This window comes from Pteropus vampyrus, unplaced genomic scaffold (genome assembly GCF_000151845.1).
Source record: "Pteropus vampyrus isolate Shadow unplaced genomic scaffold, Pvam_2.0 Scaffold80, whole genome shotgun sequence".
NCBI classification, from domain to species: Eukaryota; Metazoa; Chordata; class Mammalia; order Chiroptera; family Pteropodidae; genus Pteropus; species Pteropus vampyrus.
The window spans coordinates 6,203,165-6,225,750 of NW_011888861.1; the positions used below are offsets into that span (position 1 = coordinate 6,203,165).

Here is a 22,586-nt window from a genome sequence, read left to right on the forward strand (position 1 = left end):
AAATAAATTTAAATTTTATGCTGTTTAGCAAAATATAACTTCTATACCATGTATTTTTGTTTTCTGTTTTTTGCTTGGCCTTTTTTTTTTTTTTGGATTTTTAACTTCCAGTACATAGTCATATCAACTACTTTAAATGTTTTAATGTGGTTGGTTCTGTTTGTTACCCAACACATGCTTGGCTTTTAACTCATTTTCAGTTGTTTAATATTCTGGGAATGTAGACTGATGTTAAAAGTAAACTAAAGAAGGTGTAAATTGAGATGGCAGAACTGTTTCTCAAAACCATTAATCAAAGGGAAGTAATTCTTGAATTATATTTTCTGATATTCTGTTTACTAATATTAAAAATTAATTTTGGAGGAAACTTTTTGAAAATAGAAAGCAAAATAGTGCAATCTATTTTATATTAAACTGTATGTGTGTGTGTGTATGTGTGTGTTTGTAAACCAAATCAAAAGCAAAATTCCTTTGGTCTATTAGCGAAGGAAATGTACATGGAAAATGTGTCTTGCTATGTTTTTTTTTTCCTGGTAGGAGTCCTCTCTATTTAATACATGTTTTAGTGTTCTGTGTGCTGAATTTATTTTCCTTAATGTTGTAAATAGTGTTGTAATACAGAAATTGTGTAGTGTAATTGTTGAAAATTTAAATGTACATTTGGGAATTTTATCTTTATTATCTGTTGTACTATTCTTATTTGTCATGATCTAAGTGACTATCTCTAGTACAGAGGAACCTTACTTTTCACTGTAAATATACTGGAACTTTCTCTTTAGGCTGGGATAAACATTCATATGGTTATCATGGGGATGATGGACATTCATTTTGTTCTTCTGGAACGGGACAACCTTATGGACCAACTTTTACGACTGGTGATGTCATTGGCTGTTGTGTTAACCTTATCAACAATACCTGCTTCTACACCAAGAATGGACATAGTTTAGGTACTAAGATAATGTATTGCATGTAAAATAACCAAATGTTGTGATTATTGTACTTACAGCATGGTAGTCATATTTATTATGTAATTCTCCATTATAAATAAATGCCTTTGGAAATTATTTCTTTGTTCCTTCCAGGTGGAAGTTGAGGAAATGATGAAAATTTGTGCTCTGTGAAGGCTATGTTGTATCACATGTATAGGAATGACTGTAGAAGTAATTCCCATGCTCAGATATTTATTCTAGTAATAGAAATGCTAAGTGTTTTCTGCTTTGCTTTAAATAAAGTCCTTCACAGTATGATTCAGTTCTCTAGGTAACAGTGCTAAGAAAAAAAGGGCTGTCAGTTTTTAGTGCAGCATGAGAGTAATAAGGCAGGGAAAGCTTGATGGTACCAACCAAGTGAAGGGCACTGACGCACTAAAAGGCAATGCCTGTAACAAAGATGGATAAAGGCTGGTGACCATAAGTTCTGCAAAAGGGAGTGCAATTAAAACAAGCAAATAACAGCAAAACTTCCAAGAATAAAAGACAGGTGACTAATAAGAAATAAATAGATTTATGAAAACATAAAGATACCTATTCATTGTAAGACTAATAGAAAATTAGGGTTTTTAGTTAAATGTGCACTCATAATATTTGAAATTTAAAATTGTATATGGTTGGTATACTTTTCTTAGAAGTTTTTTTAGTTTTTGTTTTTTATATTACGGAAGATACAAAGGATAGCAAGATGGATGCTTTAAAAATAAAAAGGCTTCACATTACTTTTACTGTTTGAAATGTCCTGATTCATAGCAAATTATTTCTGATGAGATAAAAGTGAAAACAGGCAAAAACTAATTCTAGAAAGCAGAAATTTCAGTTTGCTTATAAATAGTATTTGTAAATTAGACTGTGAATAGTATGCTACACATGTAATAGATGGTCTTTAATATGACACAAAAACTTTTCTCATTTTATGGTAGAAAATTCTAAATTTCTGGCTCATTGGTAATAGTTATTCTTAGTGTCTCAACATAGTCTTAATATAAAGTTAGTGTCTTCTTTATATTTGGCTTAAAACATTTTCTTCTGATTATTAATATTGATTGTGAAGTCATGTGTTATCTGACTTAAAGGATGTCCCAAGTCCACAAAGGATTGACCCTTGAACAACACAGTTTTGAACTGCATGGGTCCACTTATATGTGGATTTTTTAAAATAAATATGTACAGTACTGTAAATATTTTCTCTTCCTTATGATTTTCTTAATAACATATTCTTTTATCTAGCTTTATTGTAAGAATACAGAATATATATACATATATATATGTATATATATATATAACTTACAAAATATGTGTTAATAGAGTTTATGTTATTAGAAAGGCTTCTGGTCAACAGTAGGCAATTATTAGTAGTTAGGCTTTTGGGGAGTCAAAAGTTATATGTGGATTTTCTACTGCACAGATGTCAGCACCCCTAACCCCCACTTTGTTCAAGGGTCAACTGTATTCTTAATGGTACAAGAATGTTAAGGATGCCATGCAAATTATATGTATATTTGTAATTTGATTGTTGTGGCTAACTGCTTTCTAGAAGGATACAGCACCTTCAGTTTATTTGTTGTTACTATTCTAGCTTTGACTTATCAAAGCAGTTAACTGGGATAGTCTTAGCTGGCTTGGCTACTTAAGATATTTAAGATCTTCCACCAGGAGGAATCTTCTTTTAGGTATGACTTTTGGTTCAAAAATTCAAAAGACGTGTTTTTAAAACCCAGATTAGTCTTTTTACAGTTTTTTAAACTTTATTCCAGAGAAGGAATTTTATTTTGGGAGCTGGGAAAATCATAGGTGATGTGATTTTTTATGTTTTTACTATTAGATTTTTAGACATTTAAATTGAAATTTTCTCTTGAATAAGAAAACTATTTTTAAAATGGGAGATTTTTTAAAGAAAACGGTACCTAATGATGGAATTACATTCTAATTTTAAGTAAGTTTAAAACATTTGGCATTATTTATTCATAAATTAAATATTAAGCACATAGGCGGTATAACCATGGTTAGTAGGGGTTATTTTCCTGGATTTGTTTCCTGATTAGGCCATGTGACCTTATGCAAGTTACTTAACATTTCTGTGACTCAGTTTGTGAAATGGGATCACTAGAATATCTACCTTATTAAGGTTGTTAAAGTAAATTGAAATGATGCATATGCAGTTCTTAGGGGACTGCCTGGCACATTGTGAGTACTCACTAAATGTTGTTTATTGTCATTGTTTGCCAGACTCTGAGCTAGGTGCCAGGAATGTAGTGGTAAAACATTGGCGAGCAAAATTACTCATTTAGAACAGAGGTCACCATGGGCCAAATTAGTCTCCTGTTGGTTTTTTAACTAAAGTTTTGTTGGAATGCAGCCACATCCAGTTTTACACACTGTGTATGGCTGCTTTCTGCTACTATGGCAGATTGAAGTAGTTGTCCCAGAGACCATATGGCTTAGAAAGCAGGAAATCTTTACTCTCTGACCCTTTACAGGAGGAGTGTGCTTACCTCTAGTCCAGATTCTAGCATCCAGAAGATAAAATGTTATTTATTTATTCAGTTACTGTTCCTTTGTTACTTCCCAAAATGGAAAAGTTTTACCCCAAAGCTGATACATCTTTAGTTTCAGACTTAGGTTTTCAAAAAATATATATTTTTTACCATATAAGGCAAAATGGAAAGATTTTTATTTAAGAAATAATTAAAGGAGAAGCATTTCAGTATCTAGGTTAACTTAATTTGAAATTTTTTGACTTCGTTTCATTGAATATCATTTATCAGTTGAAGGTCACTTTTCAAAAAGCTTCTTGACAAATCAGGAAATTAGATATATAAAATATTTTCTATGAATTTAGATAATTATACCAACTTGATAAAGTGGCATCTTTTTGTAGTCTGAATATGTATAGGCTGTAGTAGCTATATTTGGCAGTGGTAAAAATATTAATCTATAAAATTAAGTTGGAATTTTCCTTAGAGTTTTTGGTAAAGAGTGAAGATTTCAGTAATGACAAAAGAATTTTTGCTAAAACAATATAAATTTAGGCAATCTTTGTTGTAAAAAAAAAAAAAAACTTTGTTGTAAAATCTTTTTCCTCAAAAAAAAATTTGAGGAAAATAATTGATTAGGCTGTTATGTTAGGAAAAACAGTAAAGATATGTATGGTAATATTTTATTCAAATATTTTATTTTTTTATTGTTTTCTGTATCTTTTTTGGTTTTTTGAATTTTTTAGAATAAATGTTTCATATTTATTTGGCTCACAGTCACTTTGCTGTATATTTATTAATGAGGTTAAAAGTAATCAAAATATTTTACTGGAGTTGAGGGCAGGGGGACCTCCAACTTTTCTTGTCTTTTGACAAGCCAGCATGAATTTACTAGTTTTATAAAAGGGCTTTAACGACAAAGCATTATTTTTACATATTTATTTAAAAGCATGTATAATAGAGATTTATAGTCACTTTGTCTTTTAATTTTATTACTTTAATAAATAAAGATAGTCTTCTAATGGTATAGCACAGATATAGAGCCATAGAATCTCAAGTAGGAAGGGATCTTAAAGATAAATAACGGAAATGCCCTCTCATTTAGATGGTGGTTGACACTGTACGGGTAGCGCTGGTGTGGTTTTTTTGTTTTGTTTTAAAGTGCGTTTATACTGGAAGATTTGAGATTAACTGACTCATCAACACCACCTCCTGCCATTATTCTAGAACTCTGATCTTTTTAAACATGGGAATGAGGTCCTGTAGAAATATTTGGTTTATTTATTATCTTATTTTCAGCTAAGTAATATATTTTAATATTTGCAGGCAGATTATTAAATCGTTACTATGGAATGCCAGTAGACTTATTCCTGGAATAACATTAACATTTTTCAAGTGCATTTGGAACATAACTGTTGAAATTACTGTCAAAAGACAGTCAAGAGAAATTCTCAACTGTGTAAATCTTTGCACTTTGAACAAGGAATTTTTTTTTTCTCCAGAGTAGTGGAAAGTTATTCAAGAATGTACTTTTATAAGAAATTTTAATTTTTTAAGAAACAAAAATACTATATATTCCATTGTTTACTTTTTTATTTTTTTTAATAACAAAAATCTTTTTCTGCCCTCTGAAATTATTTAAAAGCTAAATCTAGGTGAGGACGATTAAATGATAAGGCTGGATAAAGCACTTTGAGTATCGGTCAAGAATCAAATGTGACTGTTTTGTAACCAGTTTTCTTATATAGTTCCTAACGTGGCTTTGAAGATATATCTAAAATCATTTCAAAAATGCTGGAGACAATAAAAGTACTCCAAAAATAAATTGGTATGTGACTAATAAGGATGATGATCTTAAAAAACGGATCAGCATTTACTCAGACCTGTTAGTGTTATTGAGGAAAAAAATTACTCTTGTTATTTCATATTTAGATTTTTAATTTTTTCCTTTTCTGCTTTTGCCATTCTTTTCCTTCATTTTCGTTAGAAATTTAGCATGTCACCATAGTCTGCCTTTGAAAAACAGCTGTTAATGCCACTTTTTTTTTTTTTTTAGGTATTGCCTTCACAGACCTACCGGTAAGACATTTTTTTTTTAAAGCAGTTTTGCATTTTTAATTAAATGAAGTATGAAGAAACTAATACTAAGCATGTTTAGAATGCATTCTTATTGACATTAAGTTTACATGCCATATGGAGAATAGAGATCTTTCTCTAGGCACTGTTGGTGTAGACCTTCGGAAATTAAACTCCAAATTGCACTGGACACCATTGCACAAGGGAACTTTGTTGTAGCTAAAAAATAAATAAGAATTGATTATTAAAATACACTTTTTAATGTCACTCTGCATCTATTTGAAATGTTTCTTTGATATCGCTGTGCTTTTCTGCAAGTGATTGTACGGTAGTTCTAGTCATTTATTCAGTGTGTGTGGCAGGTTCTGTGCATAGATACATCATTCAAGAAAACAGGTAAAGGTTTCTCTCCTCTCGGAGTATTTAAGCTGGGAAGTTAGAAAATAAACTACATTAAAAATAAGTAAATTATAACATTTTTAAAAGTTTTGAGTACTTTTCAAAGAAAGAAAAAATAGAGCATGGGAGTACCAAACGCAGAACACGTCCTGTGCAGTTTGCTCACCTTTGCTAACGTAAGACTGGAGCAGAGACTTTTGAAGAAGTGAGAGAGTTAATTAAACGGATATGTAGATCAAGAATGTTCCAGGCAAAGGGAACAGTTAGGGGAACCATACTAAAGCAGGAGCATTTCTGGCGTGTTTGAAGTCAGGTAGAGAAACGTGAAGAAGGCAGAGGGTAGTAGGAGAAGAGTCAGAGCTATTGATGGAGGTAGGGGAGCTGTATCATCTAGACCCTGAAGACCATTGTAAGGACCTTGGCATTTACTCTGTGCATAATACAAAGGCATTGCAGAGTTTTAGTTATCATGATATGACTTTAGTTTTTAAGGATCACTGGTTGCTGGGTTGAAAAATTGACAGTAGTGCGGAGTAAGGGTAGAGGCAAGCAGAACTGAGGGGGGGCTATTGTAGAAATTCACGCAAGAGTTAGCCATGACCCACGTCACTAGAGGTATGAGAAGTGGCTCTATTAATTGTAATATGCATCACATATAACACTAGGAGGGGTGGGGACTACCAAACTATGATAGTGCTTTCTTATCACTTAGAATTTTTATTTTACATTTACCCAGTGATCTCAGGGTATTTAAATATCAATATTAATCAATATCACTTATTGCACACCTAAAAATGATGAAATAAGCATTATAAATTAAGGTGTTTCTCAAACTTCTTCATGTTCAGAGTCCAGCCTTTTAAACTACTTTTTTTAGAGTTGATGTTTATAGTTTTCTACATGATGTTGTCTTCTGTGCCATCAAGAACATTTCTTAAGAGTTCTCCATTATGTCTGGCATTTTCTTCAAACTCCTGATTGCATTGTGCAGGTTTTGGTGCTATCACTTTCTTTAATACTGTTGGAAGTTATTAACCAAAGGTTTTTTTGACAATAACCAAAATAGACTCTGATATTCCTTTCTCAGTTGGCTCATTTACTAAAATGTATTAGGGGTTGCAGTTATCCAGATGTTTCACCAGGAAAAATAATCAAGTTCCAGAGTTTTTAGTGAGCTCATTCTTTAACAAATTCATACCTGTGTAGGCAGTGACAGTTGCATCCTGACAGCTGCCTGGCTGGGTGTAAGGTGCCATTGATTATAAGACATTTTCCAGTTTCAGAGATGTTTTGAGATGACAGGAGACTCAGAGGCAGGAATAGACATCCAGTCTGTTGATTGTTAATACTCTTGAAGAAAATTTAAGAAAAACAGAAGAATTAAAGTTATAATAGAAAACAACTTCTAAGCCAAAGAATATTCAGAGTCTACAGATTAAAATTACTCACCAAGAAGCACTGTTTAATAAGTGGTGATGGTACAAGTTTTTATCTTTTTGAAAAAAGAGATATAATCTTAGGATTTTTATCTTAAACAAAAGTAAGTTCCAGATCGATTAAAAAGTTTAAATAAACAACAAACCAGACAAACAAATAAGATATTTTTTTAAAAAACCCAGCTGAGAACCAAAAGAATTTTCTGATGAATTGGATGTGAAACTGTGAGAAAGAGGATCTGATTTAAAGATTTTTGGCCCAAGGAACTGGAAGAATAGATATAGACTGGAGATGCCACTTACCGATACAGGGGCCCTATGTACATCGAGCAAGTTTCGATGGGAGAGATTTGGAGTTTAATTTTGGATAAATTAAATCAAGTTGTCAAATATGCAGTTGGCTATACAAGCCTGAAATTCAAAAGAGTGATTAGGGTTAAAATTAAAATTTGGGAGTCATTGGCATTTTTGGTGTTAAGTAAGAAGAGTCGTGAGACTGGATGAGATCAATGAAGGGCAGAGAAGAGAAATGGACCAAGGCAGAGTTCCGGCTCATGCCATTTTTGGGAAAAGAGAAGGAACGTGCATAGAGAAATTGAGAAGGAGCAATCAGTGAGATAAGAGGAAGACTAAGAATTGGGTGTCCTCAAAGTCACACGAAGGAAATATATTAAGAAGGAAGGAGTAATCAACTCTGTCAACTGTGGTACATCACGGAAGATAAGGACTGAGAATCAACCAGTGAATTTAGCAGAGTGGAGGTCACTGGTGACCTTTTCAAGAAAGTTTCAGCAGAGTGATGGAGAAATCCTGACTGAAAAAGGAGTAGAGGAAGAGGGAAATTATAGCGGATGGATAGCTTTGGAGAATTTCGACCATAGTGGGAGTAAAGAAATGGGATGTAGTAGCTGGTAGTGGAATTGGGGACAATAGATTTGTTAAATTTAGCAGGATGTTTGTTTGCTGATGAGGAAAAGTAACAAAGTGATCATACCTTTGAGTAGACAACTGGGGAAGTAATTGTGTAAGTGGAAAGGGATATGCTTTAGAGAAGAGCATCTGTGGTGAAGGTGGGGGAGGGTAGTGACGTATGAGTGCAGACGCTGGTAGATGGGTTAATGTGGTTTGGAGCCATTGCAGAGGCTTTGGTAAGACTTCATTTGGAATTGGTTAAAGGGCTTAGTAACTTTTTTGTTTTCTCTTTCTGTGGCACTAAGCAAGTAAAACCATCTTATCAGAGCGAGCAGATTTTTTGTTCATTTTTGTTCCTCATTGGTAGATAGTAGTGATCATAACTAGGCTTAGCTAGTTATAGACATGTTGACTGTTTTTGTTACCTTCTAATTATTTTTTGTTCTATTTTAGAATCACCAGTTATATTTTGCCTTGTCTTTAGTTAACCAATGGTGATATTCAGCTTTCTAACAGTGGGTAAAGTGGAGGTTATGCTGGTGGTTATGTTTCCTTTTAATATATTAGTTCTCAGAGCTCTTTATTTTTATGACTGTGAGACCTTCTGGGACTTTCACATGCAGCATATTATTCTTCTACTTAAAAAGGAAGGAAAAAGTTAGTCTTAAAGGAACCACATTCTATACTTGTGATCTCTCACTCTGCAGTTGTAGCATTAAATCCTGGTAGAGAGTATATTTACAGAACAAAAAAGTTTACCTAGACTCTGTTATACCTATTATGGAACATCGAGTGTTATACATCTTTGAAAATCTTAGATCTTCTTCAGAATAATCTTTCTTCCCCAGCTCATCTCACCAGTTTGAGAAATGTCCATCTACAAACTGACTAATTCAGTTTGAGATTCAGAAATTCCTTTTGTTATAGAAGCTAGTCTCATGCTGCTTTCTAGTTCCTTAGGCTGATTTGAAATCTAGTTTTTATAGATACATTATTTGCTTTCATTTTCATAGAAAAAATCTTTTAAATATAAAAGAATGAAACTATGCTATTGAGAATAGGAGTTTATTGTGTATATTTAGCTTTTAAATAGTATTTTAATATCTGTCTTTGTTTTTTTAACAGGGTAATAGAAATGAGATATATTTTTCTCTTCATGGAGTCTTAAATTATTTTTCCTTTTGTCTAATTCTACATAGACAGGAGTGATTTTTATGTGTATGTGTGAGAGAAACAGTTTCCTGGGAAACATTGTTTTACATAAACCAGTAATCTAGATACATGCTACAACATGGATGAACCTTGAAAACATTATGCTAAATTAAAGAAACCAGTCACAAAAGACCATATATTGTATAATTATGTTTATGCAAAATGTCCAGAATAGGCATATCTGTAGAGTCAAACTAGATTGGTGGCTGTCAGAGGTTACAGTGATTTGGGGGAGGAGGACAGGTATTGCTATTGGAGTGATGAAAATGTTGTAAAATTAGATAATGGTTATAGCTGTGTAACTCTATGACTAAACTATAAACCACTGCATTATTATATTCTACTTTTAGAAATATATATAATCTAGTAAGTTTAAAATTTTGTTATATTTATTAATATAGGTTAGCCAGTTATGTCCTTAATCCCTTTCCCTCAATTTTTTCAGTTTTAAGGTTGAGTGATATGAAAATTATAGTTACTTTTCACTGAACTCCAACTGACTTTTTCATTTTCAGTTTTTTATCACTTTCTGATTATATAGTGATATATAGTGTTTTATATGTATATGTATCTAGTGTTATATATAGGATTATAATATATAATGTTATATATTCAAATGTATATTTATAACATATATTATAAACATGTATAATATATTGAAGTAATATACAGTGCTAAATATTCAAATATTAGAAATGTTATAAATACAGAAATCCCAGCCTCTTTAGATATGATGACTGTGTTAAGTTGAGTGTATTTCCTTCCAGATCTGTTTTTAAACTTTGGTTAGCCAGTATATCTATTATTTAAATGCTTACAGAAAAGATGGGATCATAGTTTATGCACTATTCTATAGCTTGATTTCTTCATTTAGTAATATGTATTGGACATCTTTGTATACACATTTTTTACTCTTTTTTTTTGCTTGTTTTTATATCTTATTGTATGATGTACTTCCACAATTCGAATATGCACATTTTCCATATTTTAACATATATGAAATAAAGATACAACTTAGAATCTATTTTCTTTTGAGTTTATGGGCACTGATTTTGTTGTAGACATAGACTAATGGCATATCTTATAATTGGAGTCTGATCTTCAATGAATATGGTATGTAATACCACCTGTAAATGGACATTCTTCTTAATTTTTTATTGAGTGAGGTTAAGTGTCTCTTTATATTTTAACTGACTAGTAATCTTTGTCCTCCTTTGTTGTGAGAATAATTTTTATATTTGGAATAATGATCCTTTCTTACATGTGTGGCAGATTTTGGTCCTAAAAGTCCATTTGTCTCAGCCATAAGTAGAGGTGAAATATTGCCATTTGCAACAACGTGGATGGACCTTGAAATAATCATGCTAAGCGAAATAAGCCAGACAGAAAAAGTTGAAAATCACATGATATCACTTATATATGGAATATAAACCTAAAAGCAACAAATGAACAGGACAGAGACTCATGGGCACGGATAATGGACTAGTGGTTTACAAAAGGGAGAGGGGTAGGATAAGGTAGATGGAGGGGGGAATTTAAATCATTTCTTCAATTAAAAAAATATAATTAATTAAAAAAAATAAAAAAAATAAAAGTCCGTTTGTCTTGATGTTTACGGTATGACATATCTTGTCACAGGGAAGTTTTAAACTTTTTATAGCACATTTTTATCAGAATATTCATGAATGTTGATTTTCTTTTATCATGTTGATGTGAGTTATTTTAAAGTATGTCAGTGTTTTGTAATAGATTTTACTGGGAAGTATACTGTGCTAGAAGTATTGAGACATGAGTTTTTTCCTTTATCATTGACAAGCTGTGTGTTTTTGGATAAATCCCTTAAACTCTTCAGGTCTCACTTTTCTCATTGGTGAAATGAGGAGGTATTGTAATAAGTATCTCACTTGTCTTTGGCTTAAAATTCTATTAACTTGCTAGTTTTGTTGATTATTAAGAATCAGTGCATTTAGGTACATTGCATTATCATTTTTTCCCTAATCCAGTGCAAATGGATTTCTCAATATTTTATCATAGTACTACTCTTTTTGTGTCTGATTTTGGTTGCTTGGTTTTTACCAGTTTTTTAAAAATACATCCTCTTAGCTTTTTGCTGTAAAATCTATTTAATCATCTTAATTTACACACAAATTATTCTCTCTTCATCTTTACCTAATTTTGTACTGAAAACACTTGTGATAACCATTAAAGCAAAGAAATAAGGCATAAATACAGAGAATGAACATGAAGTAGGAATTGGTGTTCCAGGAAGAAAAACTGAGCTTAGAATTGGTGGGATCTGTTTCAGTCCCACCTCTCCCCCTACCCCAATCCTCAATTTCTATATTTTTTGTAATGCAAATAATAATTATTTCACAGAACTATTATGATGATTAAACCCTGACATTTAGTAGGCATTCAGTAACTCATTCCCCCTTTAAATGTAGCAATTAGCGTTAGAGCCAAAAGAACTCCAGTATTTTTTGTGTAGTTGAAGTTCTTAAACTTGATTGTTTATCCTCAGAATCTTGGAATATATCTAAATGCATTTCTTTATAAATTTGAATATTTAAATCCATCCTTTTCCTCTCCTGAAATGTGTACATTTGAGTCTTTCATTTTTATATAGAGAATCCCCACTCTTAATGACATTGTGTTTTGCTTATAATTATAACCATCCCTTTTTTAAAGGCATCCCAAATGTACAGATAAGTGAAATTAGTAAACTTAAAATAATACATGCCCAGTTAGGATTGTAGTTCTATGATAACTAGCTTAGACACATGCAGTTTCTAGAAATGTATCACATATATCATGTATAAGTAAGGATAAACCTGAGTTATGTGTTTTTACTTGAATCTCTGTAGCTACAATATGGCATATTCTTAAGAGCAAGAATTGTGTCTTCATTTATTAGTATATTTTTCACATGGTCTCTAAATAAAGTAGGTAGCTTAAGTTGTTTCCTATTTCTTCTTGATGATTAGGTTACATGTGATATTTTTCAACTTACATACATTGTATTTTAGATCATTTGCTTTAGTCTTTACTAGTTTTGGATTGAGATTTTAAAATATTCATGAAGTAAACTTGTACTTCTTTTACTTTAAAGGTAGCATTTGAAAGAATGAATAAGTCTTTTAACATAAAAGGGATAGATACTTAGTGAAATGTGTTATCTTACAGCCAAATTTGTATCCTACTGTTGGGCTCCAGACACCAGGAGAAGTCGTGGATGCCAATTTTGGGCAACATCCTTTTGTATTTGATATAGAAGACTACATGCGGGAGTGGAGAACCAAAATACAGGCACAGATAGACCGGTTTCCTGTTGGAGATCGAGAAGGAGAATGGCAGACCATGATACAAAAGTAAGTCAATTTGAATTTGCATTATTCAAAAGAAAATTTTTATAAAACATTTTATTCTTTTGGTACAAAAGAATATTTGTCAAAGCCTTTTAATCTACTAATTTATATCCTAATCTTAATGTATCGATTACATTTTAATGTTTTAAAAGTAACTCACTTTATATAAACAATTAAAAATAATGTTTGATTTAGTGACGCACATACAGAATTATATTTTAGTCTGACTGATTAATTTGATAGAGAAAATAAAGTGACACTAGATCACAGGTTAGGGTAATTAATTTGCTATCCTTAGTAATAGGGTTTAATGATTTCCATAGGTTACATGATTCAGCTGTTAATAGTACCAATGCAAAAGATAAATGCAGAAAGATAATTTAGATTGTATAATTCAGGATCTTGTTTTTGGACGTGACCCTGACTATGCTGTTTAGCAGTGGTTGAAATATTTATGGGGAAAAAGAATTAAGAATAAGCATCAGAATAATGGTATAGTTTATATACTGGAATATAGACTCAATATGAACATTTCACCTTCAGGATTTGGCTAAATTTTTCCAGAGAATGAGTTACCTTCTAAGAATAATATCGACCTTTTTTTTTGCTTTTTAGGATCTATTTTTTGCTAAATATATATCATACAGATTCAGGAAGGTTGTAATTGCCTTTATTCTAAATAAAAAAGTATGACCAAAAGCTTCTAGCTTAAGAAATTTTTAAAAATCTAATTATTTTTAATGCCATTTACTTGTGTGTGCTGTTATTAGACATCTAGGAGGACATAAGGGAATGAAGACCAATGAACAGTGAATATGGAGTTAGGATTCCTAAATGCAGATAAATACTTAGGATCCAGTAATAACAGTGATGGAGGATGGGCAGCAGCAGAGCACACAATGGGTGTCAATAAAAGTACTATAAGATGAATAGCCTCTATCTCCACTAATCCTTTACTAAAATTTTTCATTTTTTTTTTTTTTTTTTATTAAGGAGCTTTTTATGAAAAAGTAGAATTTTATTATGGAGGTCAGCAGGAAAGTATAATTCCTATGACAGTCAACATTTTAGGCTATACCTTACCTTTGCCGAAAGGCTAGAGATGACAGACACCTGGATGTAATTTTTGAATGGTAATTCTTGAAGCTTAAAATAGTATAGACTTAAAAATTAAATACCAGTAAGTTTAATCACTTTTACTACTATACTCTAACTCAAGAAAATAGCACAGGCTTTTAGATACCATCAGTGTGATACAATTCATCTTAAATGTCTTTGTAACTGCTTTGAACAATCTTAATTTTACAAATCTAAGCAAGCTTTGTGTGTATATTTTTTGGAGAAGATAATTAATGATTAGAAGATATGATGATTCTGAAAGCATTTTCTTCCCTAGAGCTATAATCTGGTATTACAGAGATTCAACACTAGTATTTTTGTCCAGCACAGTTGAAAGAATAGTGCACCCTGACTCAGAGTCTCATAGTAGTCATGAGTTAGAGCCAGCGTGGCTTGCTTTTTTGGGGTAACATCTCTTTGATGCTTTAAAAATGGTTGCCACCGAGCATCATGCCAGGATAGTAATAGAGGGAACATTATTTATCTTAATCCTATAGCCAGAGTTCAGTGAGGATCCCCACCCCCTACCCCATGCTTCACAAAATTGACACTTACCATGACCTCCTGGAAAGTTTGTTTTAAAAAGTTCTTTACTACCCGCTTAAATGAATTTGAACAATTAGATGAAATAAAATGAAAAATCTGTTTTTTAGAGATTTTCTTCCCTGCCCCTTTTCTTGAACCACAACTTCCCACTATTTTTTAACAGGCTCTTAGTAGTGCCAGATAGAGGTAGGTTTAAAAGTTGAAGATTTGGATATGTTGATTAGTTGGGTTAATATTGCTGAGTCAGCAATTTTCTTTTCTTTTTTTTTTTTTTTTTTGTGGCTAGATGTAAATATGTATTTTGACCACTTGGTGGCTTTTAAAAAAATAAATTTGTTCCTTTAAAGTGTGTCACTTACATGTAAATCATATTTGAGTGATTAATCTGTGTATAACCATACTAATTGATTTAGACTAGAAGGCCAGCTTCCTATTGATTATTATTATCACCCTCATAGATTTTTTCTGGAAGATCTCTTTCCAATTCACTTTAGTATTTCTTGTGTTCACACCTTATGATCCCATTTAATGTAACTGATGAGTAAAGAAAGGGGTTGAACTCTGGAACACAAAGAGTTAATCTGTTATTTTAAATTTGTTTTATTTTACAAAATGCCAGCACTTTACTGGGATAAGTCAGATGATAAATGTGAAACAAATTATGATTAGTAGGATTGAATATAAGGATGGGACATAATAGGAAAGGACCGGGAGTATAAATTGTACTATGAAGCATGTATTCTCTTGACTAAAAATTGTGTTTCTTCTTTTTAAGAATGGTTTCATCTTATTTAGTCCACCATGGGTACTGTGCCACAGCAGAGGCCTTTGCCAGATCTACAGACCAGACTGTCCTAGAAGAATTAGCTTCCATTAAGAATAGACAAAGTAAGGACCCTATGGTGCATGGCTAACACTTGTTTTCAGATTATAGGTTTGGTTATATTGATTTATAGAAATTTTATTTTCAAATTAGAAACTTTTCAAATAGATTAATTTAAAATTGATGGCTCTGAAATTTATTTTTATTGACATTTTCGAAGATTACCTTTTAATAGTTTATGAAAGTACTTTTTTAAAATTCACATAGGATTTTGTTAGTGTTCTGGATATAAAATTATATAATTTTGGAGAAATATTTGTAAGAAAGCTTTACCATTTTTTCTCAAAAACATTTTCTTGATTGCATGTGTATGTCTGCTCCTCATTCCTTTGGGAGCAAGAATACATCCATAGCATGCTACATTTAAAAAGGAGTTCTCAGGGCTGCCAACCTTACAGTAGAAGTGGAATAATAGTATATTTCTCCTACATAAAACAACAACAAAAAAAATGTTTTCTTGAGCTTTCAGGAAATAAACATTTGATAAAATGTTTTTTAATTGATAAAGTTGTCCCGTGATTAGATGTTAGTGGAGGTAATAAGCGAAAGAAATTTAAATATCTTTGCATTTAAATTGCTATCTGAATTTAAGATAGTACTGTGTTAAGCATTTATTGCTTAGGTCCTAGTGCTTGTGGCCAGAGCCGTAGGGCCTATTCCAAAAAGTGTAAGTCACCATGATAACTGTTCCATAGTTAGACATTCTAAAATTTCTACAGTTAGCCCATCTGGGAGGGTATGACTTAATAAAAGTATAGGCATAAAAACAGAACATGATGGATGAAATCATGATGGATGAAAACAAAAATTTTTATAGTTCAGACTGCTGTAACAACACTGACCGCATTGTGTTGTAGCTATTGTATGCCTGTCTATCTTTCTGACTATGTTAAAGCTCTGGTGAACAGATGATCATTTGCTTTTTGTATCCTCATCATCTAATTTAACAAATATCTAACACAGAGAATGCTCAGTGACTGTTGAATTCAGATCTCAAAGTCTAGCATTCTTTTAGTACCAGGTTCAAAAGGTCATCATGTTTGATAAGACATTTTTAATATTATTTCTTTAATGTTCCTTATGGGCTTTTTTAAAAACTGCTTTATCAAGGTGTGATTGACATATTAAAAGCTATACATATTTAGCGAATATAGTTCGATAAGTTTGGAGATCAGTATATATCTTTGAAACCATCAACACTGTGTATGCCATAAATATATCCATCTTTTTAATCTTAGTGTTTAATACTTTAGTATTGCTTTTAACAGGTGTTTTTTCTATATTACTTGTATGAGTGATCATTTTTGACTTTTTAAAATAGTTTATGAAAGTTTGTTTTTCTAATTTTTTGTCTGAAATTTTTCCTCAATCACCTAATAGAAACTTTGATTCTAGAAAAAGAAATTAATCACAATAATGCACTTAAAAATATTTTACTAAGTCTTTCTTTGTTAAGAGTCTACTAAGTTTACGTTTCTACTCTTAAAAAATTAATCTTTTCCTTTCTTTTTCTAATTAGGAATTCAGAAATTGGTGTTAGCAGGAAGAATGGGAGAAGCCATTGAAACAACACAGCAGTTATACCCAAGTTTACTTGAAAGAAATCCTAATCTTCTTTTCACATTAAAGTGAGTTTGTTTAATAAAATATATTTATTGTATATATGTATGTTATATGTAACCAAAATTATTTCCATGTTTAATTTTTGTTTTACCTTGTTTCAAATATTTACATATAATTTTGTAATATAGCACATTTCAGTAACAGGTTATAAAAACACTTGCATTGAAGACGACAAGCAGATGGCATCTTTTGCTGTGTGTTTGTTCTTCTGTCTTTATGTTTCAAAATGTGAAAATCTTATTTAGAAGGTGAGAATCCATTTTTCCTTCTGCAAAATACCTTATAGTAAGTCTGTAACAGTTTTAAAAACCGTGGTAAATATACATAACATAAAACTTGCCATTTTTACACATAACAGTTCAGTAGTATTAAATACATTCACGTTATTTTGTATCCATCACCAACTGTCTATCTCCACAACCTTTTTCATCTTCCCAAATGAAAACTTGGTACCGGTTAAACACTAACTCCTCATTATTCCTCCCACGACCTCCTGGCAACCACCATTCTATTTTCTGTTTCTGAATTTGAATTTGACTATTCTAGGTACCTCATATTAATGGAATCAAAATATTTGTCCTTTGTAAAGTGGCTTATTTCCCTTAGCATAATGTCCTCTGAATTTATCCATTTTGTAGCACATGTCAGAATCTCCACTTCCTTTTGAAAGCTGAATGCTATTCCACTGTATGTATATATCACATTTTGTGTATCTACTCATCTATCAATACACATTTGAGTTGCTTCCACTTTGGGATTTTGTGAATAATGCTGCTATGAATAAGGGTGTAGTAGAAATATCTGCTGGAGTCCCATCATGTTCTTATGTACTATTTGATTTGTTACCAAATGCAAATATTATTTTGATTAAATTGTTCTTAGCTTAAAAAAGGAATTTATTTTGATTTTATTACAGATTTTCATTTTCTTAGTAAATCTTGATTAAAGGAGATGTAGTGTCTTTTGCATTATAGTCTCATTGTTCTGGAAAATCTTAAATTCATTCTAAGTAGTGCAGTATATAAAACCTATTTAGTATTTTTAGCATACTAAGAGCCAAAGAAAGTTATTGATAAATGCAAGTTCTTAAAATGTCTCCTTTCAGAAATCTTTTGCTATTTAATAAATAAACAGCTATTTGAAGATATCTAAGTAAATTTCTTTTTTTCTTTTTTAGAGTACGTCAGTTTATAGAAATGGTGAATGGTACAGATAGTGAAGTACGATGTTTGGGAGGCCGAAGTCCAAAATCTCAAGACAGTTATCCTGTTAGTCCTCGACCGTTTAGTAGTCCAAGTATGAGCCCCAGCCATGGAATGAATATCCACAATTTAGCATCAGGCAAAGGAAGTACTGCACATTTTTCTGGTGAGATTCACTCTTAATGGCATTATTTTTACATTTTTATCCTTCTTTATATTTTTGTACCAAAATAAAAATTTTTTAAATCTAGATATATCTGTGTAGCTGTTTTGCACATGTGTATACTTGATCTCAGGATGTTATGGAACAGAATTTGTAGGTGGATCAGATTCGTGTATTTTTAGTACCAGGAGCTTGAGTTGTTTCTGAGAATAGGTTATTCATAAATGAAAGCCAACTTTCGAGTTGTCTCTAGAAATTAAATCATAGATATCTGGTAATGAAAAGGTAATTGTGTGTTGTAATAAAGTATAAGTGTAAAGGTGGTGGTGATGTGGCTGTGATGGCTTATGCCACCAGTCACCAAATCTAGCTGGGCTGCCAGCTATCTCATTCTTTCTCGGCCAAGCTTCGTTTTCTCCTATCCCTTTTATGGCTCACTAGCCTTAGTCTCCCAGGCTTTTGGTATTCCCTTAATTAGAATTCTCTCCTTTCCTGGTTTTAATGACATCACTTCTACAAGTTTATTTCTGATCTTTAAGTCTTTTTTCTTTGTTTGTCTCTTTCATTTTGTTTTCTCCCCAAGGTGTTATATTTCCTCTGTATATTTAACTTTCTAAAATGGAAGTTAAATATTGTTTCTCGTCCTTTATAGAGTAACACCTTTGCTTTTTCTCACTCAGCATATACCTTTCTGCATTACTACCACTCTATTTACAGCATCATCCTGTATAATATAGATGATTCTCATGTTTGTATCCTTAGCCACCACCCCTTTTGAATATCATAGTCATTTCAGGCTTAGACAAATTCTTAACCTCAGTATATTCATATGTAGAATGGAGGTGATGATAATACTACCCTCATAGGGGGTTGTGAGAATTAAATGAGATCTATAATCTAGCTTTTGGTAAATGTTAGAGGAGGCAATAATTACAGCCTACAATTCAGTGTACTTATATCCTTTCAAAGAAATTAGTCATTTGTTTACTCTTAAGTCTGTCAACAGTCCTATATTATTAAAGTTTTAAATACAAAAATCAGAATATGGATACATTATTTATAAACTAATAATAAATTAGTGTTTGTTTATATTTTCATGAACTGTCTTTTTTCCTTTTTTTCAGGTTTTGAAAGTTGTAGTAATGGTGTAATATCAAATAAAGCACATCAGTCATATTGCCATAGTAAACACCAGTCATCCAATTTGAATGTACCAGAATTGAACAGTATAAATATGTCAAGATCACAGCAAGTTAATAACTTCACCAGGTAAGTGATTTCCCTATCTTTTGCATTATGGTAAACAACTTAATTACAGGTGTCATCATTTTTAAAGATTTGGAAAAATTGAGTTATATGGCCCATGATGGAGGTCTGGGAATTCCCAAACCCCCAGAGAATAAAAGGGTAGGGAATAAGTTCCCCAGAGCTTTTCAGTCTCCCAGTAATGCACATAAGCTCTTTCGTTTGTTCTTTCCTCTTACTCTCCATTCTCTCTTCCCTCTAATGGTGTTATAAGGCCAAATCCAGTCTTCCTATCCCCAGAGACCTATACAGATGATGACATAAATGTCATTTGTTATGTTTCCAAGTTAAGTCACAGTAGCGTAGTTAACCTCTAGTATTAACATATGAAATGTTTATAACTATTTTTTCTCTGTGCATTTTTTGACGTAAATATGTAGAATGTTTCCTGAGTTTCAAATAACTAACTTTACAAAGACTTTCTGAGATCCTATCTTTAAATAGCTGGAATATAGATGTGGTTAAGTCATTCAGTAAACTCAGAGCATGAGGCTAGTCTTAAGGACTTGTTGGATGTCAAACAGTCTGCTAGGCAGGAAGAATGCCTCTTCTGACTTCAAAGAGCTTTGAGAGAAGAGATGTCTGTATCACGGTACCATGACATACTCAGGTTTAATGTTCATGAAACCTAAAGGTTCCTGAAGTGTAATCATTTGAATAGTAGTGTGTGAAAGCAAGTTCTTATGACTTCAACTTGTCCAAATCATCCAGCGTCTGAATCTTAATTTGGTTCAGGACTAGTAGGATGATAATTCTTTTTTCATAAAAATAATGGATAAATTTTATCAATTCGAGGTTGTTTTGGTCTTTTAACCTGAATTGGTCACACTGCATTTGAGGGGGATGTTCATCACTGCAGAACTTTCTCAGGAAAGGAAAGGGAACCTAACTTTTAGCATGGAATCTTAATGGAAATACTCTGGAGAAAGGAGTATATATATAAGTCAGTGTTTGAAAATTTGGAAATTTGTCAGAATTTCCAGGTTATGTATCGCAAGTGACAAAAATTTACTGAACTAATTGTATCTTGTGGTATTAGTTATAATGGAAGTCCACAGAAGTGGTATGAAAAGAACAGAAAAAGTGACTGTCTTTTGTTGAGGAGGTCAGGGTAGTCTTTCATGATGGAGATGACATAGAAGATATAAAATTAGAATATTGTAGGAATGTGTATTTGGAAATTTAAAAAGTTAAGCCTTTAGTACTTATCATACTTTATGGTACTTTAATACTTTATTGTTGATAGAGAATTCTGCCATTTTTTGAGGGTAGGATTGCAGTTACTTCATGGATTTTTCTCTTAAATACTATGCTCATGGCAGGAAGTTGCTAAAGGGGGACCTATTATTATCCGAGTTCAGAGAAGCAAGCTTAACGGAAGGAGTTGATGACACAGCATACTCCTTTGCAGTATAGAAGGAGAAGAAAGTAAGCTTTTAAATTCCTTAAACTGTTAAACAGTAACAGTTATTTTATAGTTGACAATGGCTTTACTTAAAACAATACTGTGAAGTAGGCAAAGATGGCATTAACAATTAAAACCATTTTACAGATGTAGAGCTGATTACTAGAAAAGTAAATGGCTTTTTTTAAAGTCAATAATTAGCAGCTAGTAAGTTGCAGAACTGAGACTACTTACCAGGATTTCTGACTTCCAGACTTGTGTTTTTTCCATTATACTTCTCTCCATCCAAAATCCTCTTCTCCTGACTCTCCATTTTCACCTTCACGTCTGTTCAAGTTCAGATATTACCCAGGATGTTTTTCTTAATTTGCATCCCTACCAAATGTTGTATCACTCCTTGTGATTAACTCTTATCATAGTACTGATCCTCTGTAATATAATAACTTGATTAGCTTTTAATAGGTTGTTTGCTCCTAGATGGCAGAGGCTCTTGAATGTGTGTTGAATGAAAGAATCCCTTTCAACTGGGGATTCTTTCATTTCATTTATATATAAATACTAAATATTATATTGAATTGTCAAAAAAAGGTTTAGTGTATTATTAAAATCACTAAAAGCTACGATTTTAGGGGTTTCCATTAAATTAAACATAATTTTTAAAGTTTGATTTTTCTTATCAATTCTCAAAGTTTGTCAAGATAATAAACAAGCTTTTCTGACTGGGGGAGTCCTAGGGCCATTGCCCCCTTCTTCCTAGATCTTTCTCTGTCTTTTTCCAGAATAGGTTTTACTGATAGAAGTGTGTTTGCCCCTGCGCACCCACACACACGCTTAAACTCATACAATAAAAACTCACCCCAGCTTGTTAACCAGTGGCTACCTCTGGTGGCATTATGCATAGAGTGCTTTTCGTTCATCTATATTCAGTGTTCTTTTTTTCTACAAATAAATACACATTGCTTTTTTAATGAGAAAAGATAATTTAATTAAATATTTTCAAACCATTTGCATCAAATATTTCCTTCTGAGTGCTGTATAATCTTTACCTGGGTTGTCATAGGAGAATCTTAAAGATTAGAATGGGGATGATCTGAAGGGCCTCCATCGACAACTTCAGTATGTGCAGGTACAATTATCGGCACATTCATTCAGTAAATGTGAAATGAGTGAAAATTGGAAACACCCTAAATATTTGGCAATACTTTGTAATCTTTAGCCAATAAGAAAGCCTGTGAGAGAAAAATAGTGTTGGGTGCTAGAAAGGTCAGGGAGGACGAGACTGAGTAGTTTTTAAGATTATTTACCTTTGAAAGAGGGTCGGTCTATTTTTAAGTAGTGAGGACAAATGCCAAAACGTCAAGACTGTTAAAGAAAAAGTAGTCTAGAAGTGAGTTGAACGTGAGGACGGAAAGAAGGTGAAGTGGGCTCCAGGAGTAGTTTGTTTGGAGAGTGAGGTTTTTTTTGCCCCTACTTG

At 32.2% G+C, this 22,586-nt stretch overlaps 1 protein-coding gene and 1 non-coding gene across 2 annotated transcripts in view; both read left to right on the forward strand.

The window, feature by feature from the left end:
- RANBP9 (RAN binding protein 9) overlaps positions 1 to 22,586 on the forward strand; it is an 80,139-nt gene that overhangs the window by 46,217 nt on the left and 11,336 nt on the right. The window contains exons 4-10 of the mRNA XM_011362878.1: positions 780 to 947; positions 5,523 to 5,545; positions 12,685 to 12,869; positions 15,307 to 15,419; positions 16,934 to 17,042; positions 18,215 to 18,405; positions 19,527 to 19,671. Coding sequence (XP_011361180.1) covers positions 780 to 947; positions 5,523 to 5,545; positions 12,685 to 12,869; positions 15,307 to 15,419; positions 16,934 to 17,042; positions 18,215 to 18,405; positions 19,527 to 19,671 — 934 coding nt within the window. The remainder of the gene's footprint in view (positions 1 to 779; positions 948 to 5,522; positions 5,546 to 12,684; positions 12,870 to 15,306; positions 15,420 to 16,933; positions 17,043 to 18,214; positions 18,406 to 19,526; positions 19,672 to 22,586) is intronic.
- LOC111741599 lies at positions 15,715 to 15,847 on the forward strand. The gene has a single exon (XR_002781039.1). It is a non-coding gene; the product is annotated as a small nucleolar RNA U109 (small nucleolar RNA).